Source organism: Chelmon rostratus, chromosome 21 (genome assembly GCF_017976325.1).
Source record: "Chelmon rostratus isolate fCheRos1 chromosome 21, fCheRos1.pri, whole genome shotgun sequence".
Classification (NCBI taxonomy): domain Eukaryota; kingdom Metazoa; phylum Chordata; class Actinopteri; order Chaetodontiformes; family Chaetodontidae; genus Chelmon; species Chelmon rostratus.
The window spans coordinates 3,344,565-3,366,531 of record NC_055678.1 but is presented as its reverse complement, the minus strand read 5'-3'; the positions used below and the strand labels follow the sequence as shown (position 1 = coordinate 3,366,531).

Below are 21,967 nucleotides of genomic sequence, written 5' to 3'. Positions count from 1 at the left end.
TTCGCTGAGAGGAAGTCACTCTACAGATGTGTTTTACTCTCCTCTCTTAGATAAGGACTTCTTCATTCCTCCATTTGTTCTTATGAGCATTTTCATTCTTACACGTTTGATGAAAACGGACCCAGAGGCAGATGCCTCTAGACCATAAAGACTCTGGTCCTGTTAGTGTTTGTGCAGCAGCATCTGTGCAGGTGCAAAACAATCAGCAGCCACAACACAATTTCACTACAGAATCTATTGTGTCACAGCATCTTTCTGCTTGAACAAACAAACAAGTAAATAAATAAACCTTTGGTGCCATTTTGGCCATTAGCCAGTTGGTCAGTGGGGCTGTTTTAGGAAACGAGGGAAAGGTTCCTCCACAGCAGCATCAGCGGGACATCGGCGCCACACGTGGGCAGCCTGACGCAGTCTGGAAGCAGCCTAACCAACCACTTCACCTGTTTGTATCCACCACACCTGGAGCAAAGTCCAGACACCAGCTCCATCAAACTGCATTTCAGTACGAACTTGTTAACCTGCAGCTACATGCAGACGTTCAGTAACACACGCACACACACACACAGATACAGAACGGCTCAGAACAGCTGTTGTGTTCACTGTGGCTGGTTGACATGAACGTGAATCAGGAGGCGTTCAGTCAGTTACTGAATACTGAGGAGGGACAAACAGCTGTCCTTCTCATTACCTAGTCGTTAGAAATAGGACAAATTTCCATAATTTGATAAGTGACCCCTGTCCCCACAGCAATTACGCACCTGCTCATAAAATGATCTAATATTAACCAAAGCGGTAACTTTTGTGTCTCTATGTCATCAATGAATCATGTGTGGCTGACCTCCGTCTCCTCGAGCTCCTCGCAGGTCAGGACTCCTGTGGAGCTCTGTGGAGAGGAGTCTTTCCATCGCCTGAAAAAGCTCATCAATGTTTTTATGCTTGCTCCTAAAAACAGAACCCAAACTGAGTATTTCTGAGTAGTTATGACGGCTTTTCTCAGAGTGGGTCCTGGTCTTAACTGAAGCTGAGACTCGAAGGAAAAATGTTCAACTTTGCTGAGACATAATTCAGCATCAGCCGAAAGAGCTTTTTCACACAGAGCCAGAAAACAGATTGTTACACATCTTTAATGCAACAACCAAAAACCGCTTAGAGAACAATGTGCACCGCCTCCTGCTGTTTTTTTTTAGTGATGTCTTGTATTGACTGTCCAAATTATGCCGTCGCTTTTTGAGCCTTTCAAAAAAAAAAAAAAAAAAAAAAAAAAAAAAAAGAGCCTCAGAGGCAAACTGTTTGTTGAAAAAATGAAATTTGGTGGAAACTTAAACTGAACTGGAGGAATATCTGCAGGCTGCATCGCTGCTCAGATTTACACAAAGGAAAACACGACTCATTACCTGGTCAATAATTCACCAGAAAGCAGGTGTGAAATGAATGTTTGGAATATCTGGACATACGTGAGGGACGGATGAATTAACAGATGAATGGACAGAGAGACAGACTCTATATTTCTCATGTTGATGGGGGTGGGGGGTCCCTGGAGGATTCAGCAGGTTTATAATGAGCTGCAGCAGCTCTGAAACACAGCGCTGTAATGAAGCGACACCGTCCTGCATTATGCAGCGTGCCTCATTCCGGCTCTGCTGCTGTCCACCACCTGCTGCGTCCTCTCCACCCTGCAGACAAACTTTCCACAAAAACAAAAATCAACCATCCCTCTGTTTTACGACGGCGAGGTAAACACCCAGGGGCTGCTGGGAGGATTTCCATCGGCGGCCTGAGTGACAGGATGAAGAAATGCAAAACACCGGCGTGTTTCTGTCTCTGTGCTGTCACCTGGCTGCCTGTGTTGCCTGGAAATCTATTATTTACTGAGACAACGGAGCAGAATGTCACCGGGCCGAGAGGACACCAGCTGCACCTCTGTTTTCATACTACACGTCTTCAACTGAAACCTTTACTGGAACAGTCCATCTGCTCCTGCTCTGCTCCTCACTTTAGAGCTTCTGCTCAGTTTCAATACGCCTCGAATATTTGAAGCACGTTGAGAAACTTTCTACTTTTCCAACAAAATGAGTGAACAATAATGGTGAACAACTAAAAATGAACAGAACTCTAAAGTGAAAATGTGTGTTTGGTTTATCTGGTAGTTACAAAACCATCCAACTGACAGCAGGAATATGCCCAGTAGTATACCATACACAAAATTTCAATTTAAAAACATGCACCAAACAATCTGGTTCCAGCTTGGAAGATGTGAGGATGTTGCTTTTCTCTGTTCTCACAGCAGCTCGGTGGTTTCATTCAGGCGTCATCATCTACTTGGTTACACAAGGAGTGAACTACTACTAAAACTCGATGACACTCAGAGATCAGGGCAGCAATCTGATGTGGAAAATGATGGCGGCTCCCTGTAATACTGGATTCAAATGGACTTAACAAGAGTCTACATCATGCTAGCAGCTATTTAATATGCTAAGATGCTCATGATGGCAATGCTAACATTGGACACATTAAAATGTTGACCTGATGATGGCGCCAGATGAAAAGTCAGAGAATCAAAGCGGTGTCTGAATCATATTTCATCACAATCCAATCAAACAGTTATATTTCATTTTGATCAAAGTGATGGAGCGATGATTCACTGAGCCACACTGCTAACATGACAGAAAAAAACTGTAAGTGCACTTTAGATACTGCAGTACGTTTTACTGCAGATACATGTTTACATTAACTAAAACACTTCTTAAAGAAAATGTAAACTTGGAACTGATGATGCAGGATCACGTTAGCGTCAGTTAGACACATTTTTAAATGATGGTAGGACTGTGGATTTTGACTAAAAATGAACTAAAAACAAAAGGATTATGGACTTTGTGCCTCATTTCTTGCAGTGGGCTCACAGCAGGCTGGTTAGACACTTCTGTCGATAAAGTGGTCATAGTGTGTTCGCCACTTAGCCTCATCAAGGATGTTTCCACGCTGCAGCGACTAAACAACAACGAGGGGAGACGGCGTCACAAACAAAACCTGAACATTTACTGCGATCACAGCAGTTTCTGTTGAATTGTTCAGTTTCACTTGTTGAGTGTGTTCATGAAACCACCGACCAGGAGGAGGAAGCGTGGGAAACGACTGGAGATTATAGAGCGAGTGAGTGGTAATGATGTGTTTAACCAACATCCTCTGTGTGAGTCACAGATCACACAACAGTCAGACCGCGATTCAACGGGACAGAGCGCAGCCGAGTCTCCGACAGCATCGAAATCCACTTAGAGGGAGGACGGAGAGACCAGCTGAAGCCATCAGCCTCTACAGGAGGACAACTGCAGACACTGAGCCACAGACACTGAGACAGACAGACACTGAGACAGAGACACTGAGACAGAGACACTGAGACAGACAGACACTGAGACAGAGACACAGAGACAAACACTGAGACAGACAGACACTGACACAAAGATACAGAGACAGACAGACACTGAGCCAGAGACACAGAGACAAACACTGAGACAGACAGACACTGAGACAGAGACACAGAGACAAACACTGAGACAGACAGACACTGACACAAAGATACAGAGATACGGAGACAGACAGACAATGAGCCAGAGACACAGAGACAAACACTGAGACAGACAGACACTGAGACAGAGATACAGAGATACAGAGACAGACAGACACTGAGCCAGAGACACAGAGACAAACACTGAGACAGACAGACACTGAGACAGAGACACAGAGACAAACACTGAGACAGACAGACACTGACATAAAGATACAGAGATACAGAGACAGAGAGACACTGAGATAGACACACACACACACACAGAAATAGTGTCTTTTATCACCACGCAGCCACAGTGGAGGAATGTATTTGAGCACAGATGAAGACCTGCAGCGCTGTCTTTCAAACAGCCTCAATCCATTCAGAGGCAAAACCTTCAACAACAAAAGTCTCATCGGGTTTAAAGTTCGAGGCGACACTGAAAGCTGGAATCAGCACAGAAGACAAACACAGAGAAAAAGTGTTGCAAATGTAGTGACACTGCGCTTTGAGCTCAAAGCTACCTTTAACATACAGCTATGCAGTGTAGCATGCTACATTAGCATCAATGTGCAGCAGAGGCTGATGGAACGTCGTTCATTAGCTGTGGAGGTTTCCTGTTGCTACACGTGAAGTCTGACGGCCACCAAAGCCAAACCAGGTTTGACTGACAGTTGAACTGTATTATAAAACCTGCACAGTGACTTCTATCAAGCTACAGACAGAACCTGAGAAACCTCAGGTGTTCTTCTGTGGAAATACCAACAACGGCCAAACTTAGTAATGCATGTAACACAGTAAACCTGAGCTTTGACCATCCACATGAGGACAAAAGAGTCTAATTTAGTGACTGTTTATATTTTTGTATGTTTTCTGTGATGTTTTCTGTCCTTTTGTGTTGTTTTGTCTTTGTCATTCTGTCTTTCTTATTGTTTGTTGTTGTCATCTTTGTCTCACCGTCTGAAAGGAAACTCATCTTCTCAGCTTTGGCAGGGAAAAACTAAACAGAGGTGATCAAAGAAGCAAAAACACATCGGCTGCTGCTTTCACTTACTAACTACAAATCAGTTTTGGTGCCTCATACACCTCCGCTGACACTGACATCAGTTCATCAGTACTGGTCTGTTATCAAATGTTGAACACTGATTATTCAGTGAAAAACACTGAAATTATTTTAAGCCAAAACAGACAAGAAGATTTTAAACCTGCAATAACTGGAAACATTGAACCAGACAGAAAACATGGTGTCAAACCAAATCTAGCAACCTGATGAAGCAGAGTTTCTGTGGCTTTGACACTATGAGACATCACATGGTCACGTGATCCATTGTTAATGCAAACATATTGATTAGTGCAGCTATAAAGGCAGTAACGTATCAGAGATTTTCAGACCTCATCACTGTGTTTCTGAGTTTTTACGGTTCAGACCATAAGTCCATCTTTATATCCTCACATGCCGAATAAGACGGAGTTATCGTCTGACAGAAGGAGAGCTGTGGATTTTGTCCTTCATCTCTTACACTGTAGTCATGTCAGGAGGCCATCACTTCACAGCCAATAGAGAAAGGATTAAGGCATTAACATCCTGACAAATGGACAACTACAGAAGAAATACTGACAAAAACGACGAGCTGCCGCTGATGATGCAAGACCGATTTTACTTTAAAAGACCCTTATCAGCCATATCCTCCCAAAACCCACTCAGTCCTTTAAAAAGGAGCCTGAGAGTCAGCCTGTTTACTCAGACATCAGATGCATCAGGCCTGCCCACTTACTGCTGATTCACCAGAGAGGGAGACTCCACTTAAAATCACACATGATCCACTGACTTGTACAGAGATCGGATGTCTGGACCCTGAAAAAAGATGTTTATGTCCAGAAACAGCCAACACGCCTGACATGTAGAGACTGCTTGGACTCTGGATGGTGCTGTTTCCACAGGGCTGTTATCCAGTCCCAATAACAGCAATAATAATCCCCTTTCTAGCTCATTTCCTCCACGTGGCTGAGCTTTAGATTCAGGCTTCCCAAAAGATGCTGGTGACATCAGCTCTGCATGTACACTCACACAGCCAGCTAAGACTGCAACTACTTTATATTAGAGATGAAGGTTTTGATTATTCAATTAATACTAATAATTGTTTTTGCCATAAATATAAAAAAACTCCAAACATAATTCACCAGAGCTGATGTCAGCATTAGTTATTATTATGTGTTCAGTTTCAATGACAGCAGTCTAACCTCCTGATGACATTTTTGTTCCATCCTCCACACAGCTGCAAACCCCACGGGGAGTGTTTCAGAAGCAGAGCCTGATTTTGTTACCTTGCTCAGATTTGGCTGATCAGCCAAACGTAAGCAGGCTTCGCAGTTAAACGGTTCCTTTTTTGTCTGTTCTAATTGTGTCTATTGTTGATGTACAATCGGGAGTCTGCACGCTGTGTTTTATTTTGAAAATTCCCTGGATTCTGTACACTATTCCTCTGTCTGACTTCCTGTCTGGCTCGATCTGCTGAATTGAAAGCACGGCAGAGTAGAAACTAGAGCTGATCAGGACAAATTGGTCAATATTTGTTATCTTGCATAAATCAGAAGAGTTATGATTTTGGACAAAACATTTTTGATTCCCTAAATTTGGTTATTAAAGAACTGTGATGTAGCTTTGTAGCGAGCGGAGCAATTTACAGGGTAAAAATGCTCTGCTAAGACGATGTTTCTGAAGGACTTCAAACATACTGTAGCTTTGACATTTCCTCTTATTTATCAGCCATCATGGTGACACCAATATAGCTCAGATCTAATATCAGCTGTTATAACTCATTGCAACAGTGTCAATCAAGTAGTCGCCGAGAGGCTGCTTTCCTTCTGAGCAGAGAGTCGCCGTCTTAGTCTCTTCATCTACACGTCACAAAAATAAATGTAATATCTGCTGCACCTCGCAGGTGAAACTGTACCTCTTTATGGAAAGAATATTTGCGTCATCCTACTGATATTGACTTTAAGTTGTTTTCCTGAGATAATTCATTTGTTATCATCTGTTATCCAGAGACTCTAACCTGTGATATTGAGATAACAGCATAAAATAAGAGGAGTGTTTTTCTTGGCTTCCATAATGAGGAGGTCTGACATCAAATTTTTCACATCTCTGTCATTCAGCCCAGCTCAGAGCCAACACTTTTTTCTTCTTTGCAGTCTGAAGTTGTGAATTTGGTAAAAGAATCTAATTTGAGCTGATTTATTCATCCATCTGTAGTGCAGCATGTCAGCCTCTGACTCACAGCTACACGAGTGTGTAACTGGAGAGGTTCAATGAGTCCGGCTTCGAGCCCCGATAAAACACTCAGAGCTGCAAAACAAAGCAGGAAACCGACACAAACAAGCAAACATGGCCTCCTGACGATGAGAGTTCAAGCACAGAGGTCAACAGGGAACAATCCCTGTTTGAAAAAGTGTCAACGCTTAAGCTCACAACATAAAACATACTGTTACACAAGCCCAAATAATACAATTCAAAACAACATTAAAGGTCAACCGTGAACCCACAAACACAGCAGTGACTTCTTCTGGACGGTCTCCAAAACCTGAATTCTTAAACAAAAGCTGGTATTTAAATAATCGCTGCGTGTGAATAACAAACAAAGGCCAGCCTCTAATCAAACAAAGCACATCAATGTGGGCGGAATTATCTGTACCATAACAGATCACACTGTACGTACAGTGTTCTGTACGTACAGTCATACCCTCCACTCTGCTGCTGTGTTTCTCTTTTAAACGCTAGTTTGGTTTTTACAGTTTCCACTCTCTAAACATTTCCAATCACTTCTGCTTTGCTGAGGTTTCTTATTCGTGTTACCTTCAGAGGAACTTACACTTCTGCAGATGTTTCACATTAAAGGTCTACCAGGAAAGGGATGGATTGTACCCGCAGCAGCATGGGATCTGGCCATTTCTGCCTTAAAGAACTGATTGTGCCGCAATTCTACATCACCTTTACACATCAAACTTTCAATATTTCCCCATTTTGCACATCTGCTAATCTGCCCATCCAATAATACTTCTGACAACTCATGGATGTGACAGTACAGCTCACTCACTAGTTGATTTGTTCTGATCAAGTCTACTTTGCTTTTAGTACGTAAAAAAACACATAAGAGACTGTTAATGAAAGCTAACACTTCCTGCAGATGTGTCACAATAAAAGCCCTGAACTGAAGACTTGTAATTATAAAACGAAGGGAAGAGGTGTTGAGTTTTTTTATTAACAGCAAACAGCACTCAGTTAAGTCAACCAACAGAAGCAGGCCACAAAAACACAACAGAATCGTGGTGCATATCCCATCTCAGAGAGTTTGCTTCTGTCTCCATGTTGAGAAAATAAACGTGAATTCTGAATAAAGTCAAAGTGAGAAGTGGCAGTGAACTCCTAAGGTAAGAATATAAAGAAACTCACGCGGATGTTGCGGAGCTTCTTCCTGCCTCTCTCCAGTCGACTCAGCAGTCTCAGGTGTGGCTGTTCTCCATCCGATGGCTGCAGCAGTCGGTCGTCAACCGAAACAGTTTTCCTCAAGGCCGCCCGGTCGCTGGTCCACGCCGCCCTGCCTCCGTCAGCCAGGGGGAGGCTCCTCGCACCCCCACCTCCTGTCGTGTTCCCCACCGACACCGGAGACAGATCAGGTGACCAGAAGTCACGCAGCACCAAACCTGGACGAGGGAAACCAGAGACAGCCTGTTACTGTACACTGTACACCAAACACACACGCACACACACACCACAAACACACACGCAGTATCAAATTACAGGAAAAAAAATCAGTTTCATCATTTCACACATGATTTTGCAAACATTTGACATATCAGAATAAATGTCCATAATAACAAGGCAGTAATGACTGCAACCGCATCATGTGTTTTTATACAAAACGCTCATTAACTACGACCACGACTGATTATTTACTACTGTAAAATACATACATTCATTCCAATCTGTCAAGTTTCAAACATTTTCCTTTTTTTTTTGGAGGATTTTCTTTTCCAGGATTCTACTTTAAAAATACAAGCAGAGGTGAAGTCAATGTACGAATAAAGATGAAAGTGAAAAGCAGCAGCAGGTCAGAGAGACGAACACCGACGACTGAAAGGATTTCAAAACACTTTTCACACATTTAAGCCAATTTAAGCGTTGCTCTAGAGATTCAATACAGAACCTCCATCTTGTTCTGCTGGTTTCATGTTTCCACTCATTCAGAGTGTGTGTGTGTGTGTGTGTGTGTGTGTGTGTGTTATCAGGTGTCAGGCTGCAGGCCAGCTGCTGCATTAAAACTACATGAGGAGGAGATAAAACAGTGGAAGCTCCCTGATGTGTTCATACTGCAGCTCCTCTGGTGTCTGATATCAAACTGAATCTGCTCCGTCCCTCTAGGAATTCATCATCTGACCACAAAGTCAAAGTTGTTTGTTTTTGTTGAACAGTAACTGTTTATTTATTACTCATCATCACACATAGAATAAATTTGTCAACAGCACTCAAACAATATGCTGGAATAAGTATTTACCATAAAATCGGTCTCAGCGCTCCACCCAATGACTGAAACAAGTGGAAGGATTTTACTCTGACGTGTTTGTACGATAGTAAAAAAGTGATTGATGTGAGACTGAGGTCCTTTTATGCTTTACTGCCCTTTAAAAATGAGCAACATCCCCTATTGAAATATTCATACATCTCTTCTCATCTCTGTAGATGATGCAGCAAACATGGCCCTCCATTTCATCCATTGAACCCAGACTCCTCAGGAACCCACTCCAGGATCCTGTTTGTGGACTTCAGCTCAGCCTTCATCATCCAGGCCTGCTCTGTGAGTCTGACTGCACCTGCAGGTGGATCACTGACTTCCTGTCTTGACTGCACCTGCAGGTGGATCACTGACTTCCTATCTTGACTGCTCCTGCAGGTGGATCACTGACTTTATGTCTTGACTGCTCCTGCAGGTGGATCACTGACTTCCTGTCTTGACTGCACCTGCAGGTGGATCACTGACTTCCTATCTTGACTGCTCCTGCAGGTGGATCACTGACTTCCTGTCTTGACTGCACCTGCAGGTGGATCACTGACTTCCTGTCTTGACTGCACCTGCAGGTGGATCACTGACTTCCTGTCTTGACTGCACCTGCAGGTGGATCACTGACTTCCTGTCTCGACTGCACCTGCAGGTGGATCTGTCTGACAGGAGGCAGCCTGTGAAGAAGGTGTATTTTAGTACTACGCTGAATAATATGACCAGATCTGTGATCCTGAAACATTTCAGTCAGTTTCAAAGTGGAGTTGATGTACAGGTTAATTTAATATAAAAGATGCTGTGTGGAGGTTTTGGCCTTTAATGACACTATGAAGCAATGTTTGATGCAGGTGATGTGGTGCACATTTCTGATAGTCAGGCCAATGTTAATCTGTTGGTGGTGGTGAAACACCAGCAATGCAGCAACGTGTTGATCACATATACAGATATATATTTCTAAAGATTTTTAAAAAAATAAAACTTGTCCACGTGAACGTTGTTTTACAAAATATTGCTGTACACACAAGAAAACATAAATGATTCCAAATGCTCAAAAAGCATGCCGGGCTAGCAGATGGCGATAAAATCTACATGTGCGATACGTCAAATACCAGAGAGAACATTCTGAGCATGTCATCAGCTTATTCTCTTTTGGTAGTAGTGACTTAAAAACACAAACAAAAAGGAGCTACTTATTTATTTATCTGTAGTGATGTAACACCTTTCTGACACGGCCTAGCAGTGCTAACCAGACGTAAACACACCCACAGTCTGCCGTTGTTGTTTCACACACATGCTCATTACACACAGCAACAATAGACATGACTGAATCAAGGTGATGACATCACTGCTTCCCAAACGCTTCATTTTACATCCAAAGACATACACAGAAACTGGAGTTTTGGCAAAGCTGCACTTTCGAAAGCATTTTTTAAAATCAGTTTTAGCGATCTAAACCTGTTTGAAGGAGGCCCAAACATACAGGAAACTGGATCTACAAGAGATCCTCACACAGCTGGAGTCATGGCTCCCTCTGCTGGACACAACTCCTCCAAAGCGACTTTCAATGAAAGACTGGTGAATGACTGCAGCTTTTTTTAATATATCAAACAAACCGGCGAGGTGAGAAATGAATGACGGAAAGACGCGACCAGACACAAACTGAAGCAGATTAAAGAAGAGAGGTGAAGATGTGACACAGAAAAGCCAAGAAGCAGAGAGTAGGGTCTGCAGGGAAACAACACACTCTGGACTTCCTGTCCAGTTTGGACTCGCAGCAAACATGAGTCAGGGACACAGACTGAAAATCACGGTGGCAGTCAAAACAAACCAAAATCCACATGGAGCTTTATCTGGAGAGAACACAGTGTGACAAAAGCACTCACTCACACAAACTGTTGGCTGTGTATCCATATAAATATGGCATCAGGCTGCTTGTTTAGCAATTTTTATGGATTTAATTTTCATGACGTTTGGCTTTAAAAACATACAAATGGCAGATGCTCCTCTGTGAGGAACTGCAAAGCAACATGTGGACCAGAGTTCACATGTGACGCAGCACAGAGACCTGAAAGCTCCAAGGTCCTATTTTCGTCATGGGAAATTGACAGTATGTTTGGTATTCAAGTGTTAAACCACTGCCAGGCAACTGACAGCAGAAATGGATACTGCATTATTCCCTTTATATGTTTGGATTTTCATCATCTTCAGGAATGAGACAGCAAATGACAGCAGATGAAAAAGAACTTCCATCCGAATAAAAGTAATCAAACGCAACAACTGTGAAGTATCAGTAATCTTCAATATTCAGCTTTCAATACATCAGAGGGAGGTTCAAATGAACTCTACTCATTAACACAATATATACAGTATATACTGACAAAAGGCACGAGTCTGTACAGCAGGACGTCTAACTGCGCAAAGCAGGATTAAAACTCTGGAACAACTAAATGCTGCAGACAAGACGAGAGGGAACACAAATTCCCAGAGAGGCTTTAAAATGCCTCAAGGCAAAAGAGACAGAACACAAAACCATCTAAGAACCATGACAAATGACAAGAGGAGGAAACGAGAGGAGGAGGGGGAGGAGGAGGAGGAGGAGGAGGAGGAGGAGGAGGACGGACGGACAGTTGGATCCAGTCTCCTGGAATTCCTAAATGAACATGAAACAGGGATTCTGGTGAAAGGATGGAAACCAAGAAATACATGACATCATTTATGAAAATTCCCCCTCTGTAACCGTCCCCCACAAGACATTTTCAGTATAGGCAGTAAAAACTGAGCATTTAACTTTTATTTTATCTACATTTTATTTATCCAAAAGGAAGTTTTCAACTATATTCTCAGTAAATTTTATCTCCCTGCATGATGCTTTAAACCATGTTTCAAAGCCACATATGTTATCCTGCTATTCAGTTTTGCCAAAGCCATTCAAATACCAGAATCTGCTTCAAAGGAGTACAACGTGGAGTATGTGTGTAACTGAGGGACATAACACTTCTCCTCAGGCCATTAAAATCTGAACTATCCTCACTGTCCTCTGTGGTAGATACAGTGCTGACCTTCACATTTTAGATGATGGGTGTTGTGAGATTAACCTTTGTGGTGACGGACAGAGGAAAACAGATCCGAGTGCAGATTTAGCTACGAGATGCAGGATTGAAGAGTTGAGTCAGAGAACAATCAGAGCAAAGAGCCAACGAAAAGTCATGTGATGACAACTTTTTCTACTGAACAACCCAAAACCAGGAAGTCAAAACCCTCAGGTGAAAGCTGCAGAAGACCCTGAAACAACCTCCCAGATACACACCTGTGGTTCGCAACCTGGGGGTCAAGACCTCACAAGGGGTCGCAAGATGAATCTCAGAAGAGACATGGGATTAAAGGAAATGGAAAACAGAAATAGGTCTTTCTTCTCTACAATGACTGATTGTTTTGGACTTTTCCCCTGAACACTGGATCATTCTACCTCCTCAAGCCTCTAGAGAACATTCCACTGTAACTGTGTGAGAATCCCCTTTGTGGATAAAACAGTTCATGTGCACATGTGGCCTGTGATGAGTGGACTCTGCTTTGTTTTAAAGAACCGCAAGTCAAAGCGGTTGCAGATGCAGATACATGAACCTCAACAACAAAGATGAAGACCGAAGATGAGGAGCCTGGCTGTAATCTGTTCAACAGGAAGCTCATTATCATTCTCCAGAAGGGTGGAGCTTAAGGACGGTCTGACTCACACAGGAAGCAAAGCCCCTGGACAGTATAAACAAGCGGTCAGAGAGTGTGTGTGGGTATGTTTGTGCACTTTGTGTTATAAACATTCCTGACATGGCAGCACGTCCACAGCGTCACACTGATCCTGGATTCTTGTTTGTGTGTACGATCACAAACTTGTTGACTTCTCAGTTACTACAACCAAACTGATGGCATCTATCATCAACACACACACACACACACACACACACACACACACACACACACACACACACACACACACACACACACACACACACACACACACACACACACACACACACACACACACACACACACACACACACACACACACACACACACACACAGGCCTTTTACACCACAGGACCCCAAGCTGCCCATAACCGGAGCTTTGGAGAAGGCCTGTCAGTGTCCTGCCAGCTAAAACTGATGAAGTACAATACAACAGCTAGTAAATCTGACCTGCATGAAGATAAATTATATATAATGTTGTGATATATTGACTTTCTGTTTCAAACAAGTGTAGAGCCACCATCATCACCCACTAGTTTGTGGACTGGCATTTTGAAGACCTGAGTTTGGCATTATGGCCGTCGCCATCTTGTTTTTTGGAGCCAGAAGTGACCGTATTTGGACGAGAGGGTGGAGCTGGTGAAGATCAGCTACACATTGCTAAGCCTGGAGAAGCCGAAGACACGGCATGGTGGCGACTTGTCAGTCACAAAGCAGCCCCGGCCTGAAGCAAACCCTTTTTTAACCTTTATTTTACATTAAATGGGACCATAATTTACTGAATGAACATCATGCCATGTTGAAGACTTGAAACTGAAGACTGGACCCTGAACTCATCAGGAAACTGTTTACTGTTTACTCTTCGACATCAGCTTCACTTTTCAGACCCAGATACTCCGTCCACTGTTTTATACAGTCGACGGCTCAAACTGAGGTTTTAACTGAACTTGCTCTGTCGGGGGGCTGGAGGTTGTGTTGCTGTTTAACTATGTGGTGACGGGTGTTTCTAGTACTTCTCCACCCTAATTTACACAAATCAGGTGGAGGTGGGGTGTATCACAGTGCTGGAAACTCATTTTTTGTGATTGGCTGTTAGGTGTCAGTTAAAATCCACTGCATATGGAGACATAGTGCAGTCTCATCTTACCTGCAGAGTTCCAGTGGAGTCCTCCAGGGCTGGCAGCGAGCCGCCGCCGTTTCCTGATGCTGACCCCGCTCTGGGAGGTAGAGTCTCCCGCTGACGTCCCCGAGCTCAGCGCTGCGGCAGCAGGGGTGGAGGAGAGGATGGGGAGGAGGGACGGAGCCAGAAACGGCATCTCTTTCCCCAGTGCAGGTGTGAGGAAGGTCGATTCCCTCTCTGACGACCTGCAGCGAATGAACAACAGCAAAGTCGGTGACATCACAACAACTCTCAGGAATGCTGCTGCAGTCTGATACATCGGATCAATACAGTCTTTATCAAGTGAATCAGGTCCAGGCCATGATGTGATCAGTCCACATTACATTTCGTGTTTGGAGTATCAGTTGCATTCACTCAGCATCTCTGACATTAATGTCAATCTCAATGACTTCCAGGCAGTGAAGAACAAACACTGTATTAGTAGAGCTGAACCAATTAGTCATTAATCAATAGAACTGATGTACAGAAAATTAATCAGCAACTATTTTAATATCATCATTGAATCAATCAGTATATTACAAGTTCCAATGATAATACAATATAGTAATATTCTCTGGCTTCAGCTCCTCTGGTCGTACTTCTGTTCGCTGTTTGACTTTTGAAGTCATGTTGAGTTTTAGGAAATTGGGATGGTTGTTTTTCACTGCAGAATGAATAAAATAATCCGCATGGATAACGAAATGTCAGTGTCAGAGCCATAACTGGCAGATAACTTGAGCTGAGGTATCACAATCAGTATTTGAGAGGAAACATGGGACTGGTGCATCTCTTTTCTCATCCATGTTGGCCTTAAAGTCATTAAAAAGCCCAGAAAAAAAAAAAAATTAACAAATCTAGAGCTCCATGACAACTGGGCAAACTCCATCTGCTGATGAAGACTGTGCGATACGATCAAAAGCTCCAGAACGCATATTAAGTGGACCTTGCAGGGAAGTTGTGTGGACAACTTCTGTTTCCAAAGTTAAGAGGGAACTTTCATTACATCAAAAACGCTTTTATTCTTTCAGTTTTTGTGTTCTGAATAATTTAATTGTAATTAACTAAAGTTTACAACAGAAAGACCATCCAACATGGCTGCCACTGTACATACTGAGACTGTTCATGAAGCCTCCTGATAGTGTCTATAAACAGAGTTAATACGTGTACATCCAGCTGCTGTGTTGTCCTGGTACCTGGCCTCTGAGACGACGTAGCTGCAGCTCCGCCATGATCCTCTGGTTCGACGGCTTCCCTTGTTATTCCTCCTCAAGACAAAGTCCAACAGCTGAGCCCAACTCAACATCTACGATCTACACGCTTCACATCCGCGCTAAAAACAACACACATGATCCCGATATCTCCGACACAGCCTTGTTTAAGGGCTGTGTTTCTGTAAAAGTGGCGCCTGAACGCAACAGCCGAGTGTTTCAAAAGTTTGGAGGAAGGTTTTCAGGGTCCAAGTAGGAAACATAATCACATGAGTGAAAGTCCACAGCTGAAGGAAAAGGTCCTCTCAAGTGTTCAATGCTCAATAGAGGTGTTACCTTACCTCAGTGTGTGTGTGTGTATGTGTATGTGTGTGTGTGTGTGTGTGTGTGTGTGTGAAGTGCTTCAGATATCACAGTTTATTCAGCAGAGGCTGATCAGTCAAGAGGGCTTTGTACCAAATGAAAGGAAACTAACTGAACCAGGGAGACCAGAGGGAGACTAATGTTGCATTTACTTGCAGTGGGACATCTAACATCCATACAGCCTGTCAAACACAGTGCGACTGAAGCAGCAGGTAATTAACTTATGGCTCTGCTTCTGTGGCTTGCTGGGTAGCAGTTTAGCCTTTCCTCCTCCTGTCTGGAAACCCCGGTGTTAACTGAGACAGGTGATAACCAGTTTCATGATAAGATTCTCCAGGATCAGTCTGAGCGAAGCAGGTAACAAAGACCATAACCCAGACTTCAGGACAACAGGTCGCCATATGGAGGCTGGCTGCTAGCCTTCTACAAACTTTGTTCTCCGGCCCCAGACAATCTTGAAACAAAAAAACTTCAATTTTGTTTTGCGAATGTGGGGGGTGGGGGGCTGGGGGGTGTCACACACTTATGTTTTCCTTGACAAACAGAAATCCATTGAAAATAAATAGGAAATAAGAGACAGGTTCATTGACAGCTCATAAAAGGAGTACGTGTTTAACATATTTTCTGATGTATACTGGGGGGACAGATTATTTTATTAACACATTTTCTCATAATTTGGGTGGACCCGTGTCTCACATAGAAACAACCTGCGACTAGTTAGATCTGACAAACTGACCAAGACCGTCCAAGTTAATCTGATGGTATATGTTCTCTATACTTCAATCTAAAGAGCCCTCCAGCTGCAAAACGCAGTCATAATGACTACACTTCCTTCTATTAGCAGTGCATTTCCCCCACATCTATAAACACCAATGTTTCCCCTCAGGCTCCCTGTAGGCTCTTGGCTTATCTTTTCCTACATAACTGCCATCACCATGGTGCCAGACAAATACTTTATGAGCTACAGCAACTGAGGAACAATGTTTCTGCTGGCTGGAGGAGGAGGGGGAGGAGAAGTTTCTGAACTGACCACGGTTTCAACAGAGCACTTTATTAGGTAACTGGTGCAGCTGAGCCTTGATCTCTCCACTTAAAACCATTAAAAAGACATCTGGTGGCCATCACAACCATTATCTTCTACTGTAAGTCCAGTCTGCTGAGCATGGACAGTAAAACGTCCAAACAAACTGGCAAACCTACGTATCTCAAACAACCTTCAAGTCTCTGCAAAGGGACTTTCTTGAGGCCTCAGTATGCTTCACATTATTGTTGTACACCACCTCAGATGGTGGCTATAGGCTGCAGGCAGCACAGCACAGGCTGCTTCATGTTATTCTATAGGCTATTTAAGTATATTCAAGCTCTAAATGTGAAGCATTTGTTTAGGGAGTTACTAGTCGATCACAACAGCAGACTGATTAGGACTTTTACACACTTCATGAGCACATTTTGCCCCAGTGCAGACTATCAACTGCCTCTTCATCAGTCCATAAAACACCACTAAAGTCTTGTGTTCGTGCTGTTATCCCAGTTTGTATGATTCATCTGTCCTCAGATTTATGGAAACCAATGGCTGCCTCAAAATAAACTCTAAATCATCAGAAAATAATCAGCAGTCAGGTAAAATATACAGGTGCAGGATAAAACAAGTAAATCCACCTTGTGTGGTCTTGAAAATCTTCAGCTGACCTTTGAACTTGATAACCACAGATCTGTCATTACCTCAGTGGCGTGTCGGTCTCTCCTGGGTCGCTGCAGGTGGAGCGACGCGAGACGGAGGCTGGGGAGGAGGATGAGGAGATCGGCGGGGAGGAGTGGTTGGATGCATGTGAGGAAGAGGAGGTGGAGGAGGACGTGTGGGTGGAGTCCAGGGCCCGGGGCAGCAGCAGCGAGGACGGCATACACAGCCATGTCTCCAGGTCGGAGAACTTGGAGTAGCTCAGCATCTCCAGGACACTGCGAGAGGAGACACACCAGCTGAATGTGAATCAAGAGAGACGACTCTCCTTTCATAAAACCGCCGCTACACACAGCACAAAGAAAACATAATGAGGAAATGAAAGAGAGGGAGGGACAATACAGAAGAAAAATAAAAGTGTGGTACAAGCCACAAAAGCTTCTTTTTAAAGACGTGCATTGATTTTGCATCTCTAACATTTTGTGGGGGGCTGTTCTAGGTTGAGGAGCAACCTGAGGCTTCTCCCAGAGGTCAGAGGTCATAGCAAGTCCTTTAAGTGCAAAGAGGTCTCACCATGTACACATGTTAAGAGTAACATTAAAAAAAAACCCTTTAAGTGTCTATAACCAATATTTGTTTGTTTGTTTACACTGCCCCCTAGTGGCCAAAAAAATCTGTCTTCTTGTCTGTGTTGGCTTAAAATAATTTCAGTGTTTTCTGTTACAGTGGTCAGGAGGAACCTCCATCACTAATTAATCAATGTGGAATATTTGATAATGGACCGATACTGATAATCTGATGTTCAGTTTCACCCTCGCCATTTTTTTTCTTTTCATTAAAAAACAGCAGCTGATGCCATTTTGCTTCATCATTATCAACTTTTGTATAATTTTCTTCAGTCACTTTTGTTCAACGTTTCACTGCCAAAGCTGTGAAAACAAGTTTCCTCTCAGAGGGAAAGACAAAGACGACAGAGAGAAACAATAAAAAAAGATGACAATTGAAACGAGCAACACAGACAGAATGACAAAGACAACACAACAGGACAAACAGCGTTAGAAGACATTTGTGCAAAAACTACTGGTTTAAAAAACTAAATTAATAAATAATAACTACATTAGCAAGATGAGCACAGACAAAAAAACACAGGAATTTTCTCTTGAAATAACCAAAAATGTTATAATTGTGGCAGAAAATAGTGTTTGTGTAGAATGTGGTCACTCACACTAAGAAGCTGATAGAAAAAAATAATTTTCAGGATCTTTAAAGTGACAGGGGGCCAGAAGAATGACTATTCTCATTATCAACTAATGATTTAACTCATTAATTTTTTTTACAGTATAAAAATGAGAGAAAACCAATCTGACGTTAGGATGCAGCTCGTCCGTGTGAGACGTGCACACACAACATGGAGAGAAAAATAAAAGCAGGCGAAGGTCCCTACACAAGTGCCATAACTCATTAATTCCTAATTCCTGTGATTTCCAGAAATTTAAAAGAGAAAATAAGTTAAAAAAAACAAAGCAGCGGGAGCAGCAGTACGAAGAAAAATCTGTCCATCACAACTATGGCAGTGACTGTTCAGGGTCCGTTACCTCTCCTCTCCCACTCCTGGGATGTCATCTTTCTCGTCTGCGGTCTGGAAGATGCAGGAAGTCCTGGAGTCTTGCGATGACAGCAAAACACAGGAGTTTTCAGAATCCACGGACATCTTCAGCCATATCTGTAGGGGAGCAGGAGAGAGCGACGGCTCAGCTAACAGTCTAAACACAAAAAGACAGGTGTTTCACAAAAGGTCCTGCTTCTACATTCTGGAAAACTTCAAATCAGCAAAATGAAGGGGAGTCCTGAAAAACAAATATAACAGTGAATAGAACAGTGAAGGCAGCGTGTCCCCTCCACTGAGTCTGTTAGTTTCTTTAGTGTGAGTCAATGAGGACGAATCAGACAACACACAAAAAAATATGTAGGTGTGCCTAGTTTAATTCTTGGTTAAGTCCTTCAACCAAATGAGAGCTAGCTCACTGTTAGTTAGCTAACCTTAACTTGCTAGTTGGTAGCTAACTGGCGTCATCATCTTTTTAGTTAATTGGTGGCTATCTGGTAACATTGACTTGTTACTTAGTTAGTTGACAACATTAGATTTTTTAGCTACTTGGCAGCTTATGCTATTTCCAGCTTATTATTTAATTGGTAGTTAGCTTGGTAACATTAGCTTGCCAGCTATTGGTTAGCTAGTAACAGTACCTGAGTTTGGTATTCAACTGGTTAGCTAGACAGTGAAATTAGCTTTGTTAGTTCCTAGCAAGATGGCCAAATTAGCTTGTAATTAGCTGGTCAACTACTTGGTAACATTAGCTTGTTGGTGGGTGGTTATCCATATTAAATAACTCATAATATTAACTTGTTAGTTACTAGCTTCCTAGTAACATTAGCTTGATAATTAGTTGGTTAGCTATCTTATAAAAATCTATTTTTATAAGTTGATAGCTAGCTCCTAATGTTGTCTTGTTATTCGGTTAGCTCGCTCGTAACATTAGCTTTTTAGTTGGCAATATATCCCTGGGTCATAGAGTTAGCTAGTTAGCTGGTAACTAAGTAGAAGTAGCCTAACTTACTGTTTCCACGGTGCGGCGGTAAACTCACGTTATCTGACACTGATGGTGGTTTAACTGTTGGCCAGAATAACTGTCACTGAATGTGTGAGCTGTCCCGGTAAGACAATCACTGACAACCGAAGCATTCATCTTTAATTTGTAGGCAGGCATTAACGTTACTAGCTTAAGTACCGTCAATCAACGTTAGCCAACGGTTCACCCTGACTGAGCAGACAGAGGAGAGACGGTGCTAATGTGCGACTACACGTGATTAAAACAACACACCAATAAAAACACTCAGGAACAGAACGAAGCTCCAGTCATGTCAACAAACGTCTAAACCTACTTTGATCCACAACAAACTCTTTGCCTCCTTTCATTTTTCAGTCAGAATGCATCAGTCAGCTGTCCTTCACTTCCACAAACTGACTGACAGACTGCAGCTATCTGTCCGCGTCTTCGTGTCCAACAGCTCTGCAGAGTTCACACACAACCGGAGCGAGAAGCTGCAGCATCGAGCACAAGTTTACCGTCTTTGAGTCGTCCTTCTTCTGCAGAAACAATGTAGCTTCTTCTTCTTCCTCTTCTCCTTCTTCTTCTTCTTCTCCTATTCCCAGAGCAGAAACATCTGCTCAGGCTGGGCTCCCGCCTGGTAACGTGTCTTTGTCCTGCCCCATGTACCTAAAACATCCCAAAATACAGTCGGCCAGGCCGGAGCGGGCTCGGATTTCACTGTGGTTAACTCACCGCACAGACGCCCAGTCCACATCTGGGAGCGGCCGAGCCTCAATACTGCTCTGACTCACACTCATCAGCAGTCAATTAACTGGGAAAAGTGAATGAGACGGTCCAAAAAAAGCCAACTCCAGTTACAGCTAACAACCGGTGACATGTACTCTTGTATGTAAAGTACAAGTACTACAAGATAAAGGAGAGGAGAGGACAAAAAACAGCTTCTGTCCAATTTTAGGGACTCATGTAGAAGGAAAGTGGAAGAAAGGAAAAGTGGACTGGAGGCATAGGAAGAATAAAAAAGGAAGGGAAGGAAAAAATTGGAGGACAGATGGAAGGAAGGGCAAATAAAAAAGTGATTCAAGGAAAGAAATAGGAAGAGGAAAATAAACTGGTTAATACTTAAGAAAGGAGGAAGGCGAAAGAAAAAAGGAAGGAAGGAAGGAAAAAGGGAAGGTAGTGAAAGACAGAAAGGGGGAAGGATGAAGGCAAAGGGGGAAGGATGAAGGCAAAGGGGGAAGGAAAAAGGAAGAAAAGAAGAGGGGACAAATGGAAAGTTAATGACAGGAGAAGAAAGGTTGAAAAGAAGGAGGGAAGACTGGAAAGTGAATGAAAGAAAGAAATATGACAGAAGGGAGGAAGAAAGGATCCTCTGAAACGCAAGGAGGAGCCGAAGTATGAGAGCATGTAAACTGAACTCCTGTCGACAAGAGACGGACCCTCTTGGACACGTCTCTCCGGCTGCTGAAGACTTTGCAGTTTGAGGTGGTTCCTGCGCTGGATGAGACAAACAAAGTGCTTGATGTTCATGCTGAAGCAGAGATAACTGCAGACAGGAAGGAGGCTGTTTATGTTGTGAAGAAGCTGGCGGTGTAATTATCTGCAGCAGGGACAAACAGCCAACCCTCAGCAGAAATAATAACACTGCTGGGATCTGATGGTGTCATGTGGCAGCGCTGTACTCATGAACCGCTCAGCCCAGATACCCCCCCCCCCCCCCCCCCCCCCCCCCCCAACACTGCTGCCACATCACTGGTTCCTACATTAATGACAAAGTTATGGCAAATGTAACTACATCAAACTGTTTATTCAAACATCACTTTAGTGCTGTTACCTGTCGTGCTGTGTGCTTCCTCCCAGTGTGTCTGTGGTGGACCAGGATTCATTCTGAACCTCCATGAAATATCTGAGCATGTGTCCTTTTCAAGCTGGAGGAAGGTCTGTGACTTTTAGATGAGAAATTATCTTTGTTTCTCAGCAGCTGAACGTAGCCAAAGGTTTTACTAAGAATACAGAATTTTCTGCTGCTTGCAAATATTTCAGTTCAAGAGTAAACCCTGGGAACCACACGACACACCTCCATCCTCTCCACCTGAGCAGCTCGCTGTCA

At 43.1% G+C, this 21,967-nt stretch overlaps 1 protein-coding gene across 7 annotated transcripts in view; it reads right to left on the bottom strand.

The window, feature by feature from the left end:
• Nucleotides 1–21,000, bottom strand: part of ankfn1 (ankyrin repeat and fibronectin type III domain containing 1) — a 100,703-nt gene extending 79,703 nt beyond the window's left edge. For 6 of the 7 annotated variants that reach the window (XR_006007879.1, XM_041962678.1, XM_041962680.1 and 3 more), the window contains exons 1-5: nt 20,376–21,000; nt 18,844–18,971; nt 17,293–17,526; nt 13,988–14,205; nt 7,995–8,245 (exon numbers count right to left, since the gene is read on the bottom strand). Coding sequence is in view for 6 of the 7 variants with exons in the window: in XM_041962678.1 (XP_041818612.1) it covers nt 7,995–8,245; nt 13,988–14,205; nt 17,293–17,526; nt 18,844–18,959 (819 nt within the window). In the remaining variant the exon portion in view is untranslated. Of the gene's footprint in view, nt 1–7,994; nt 8,246–13,987; nt 14,206–17,292; nt 17,527–18,843; nt 18,972–20,191; nt 20,212–20,375 lie in introns of those variants that run through there. The other variant, XM_041962679.1, reaches the window with a different exon arrangement.
• Nucleotides 21,001–21,967: the final 967 nt, after the last annotated feature.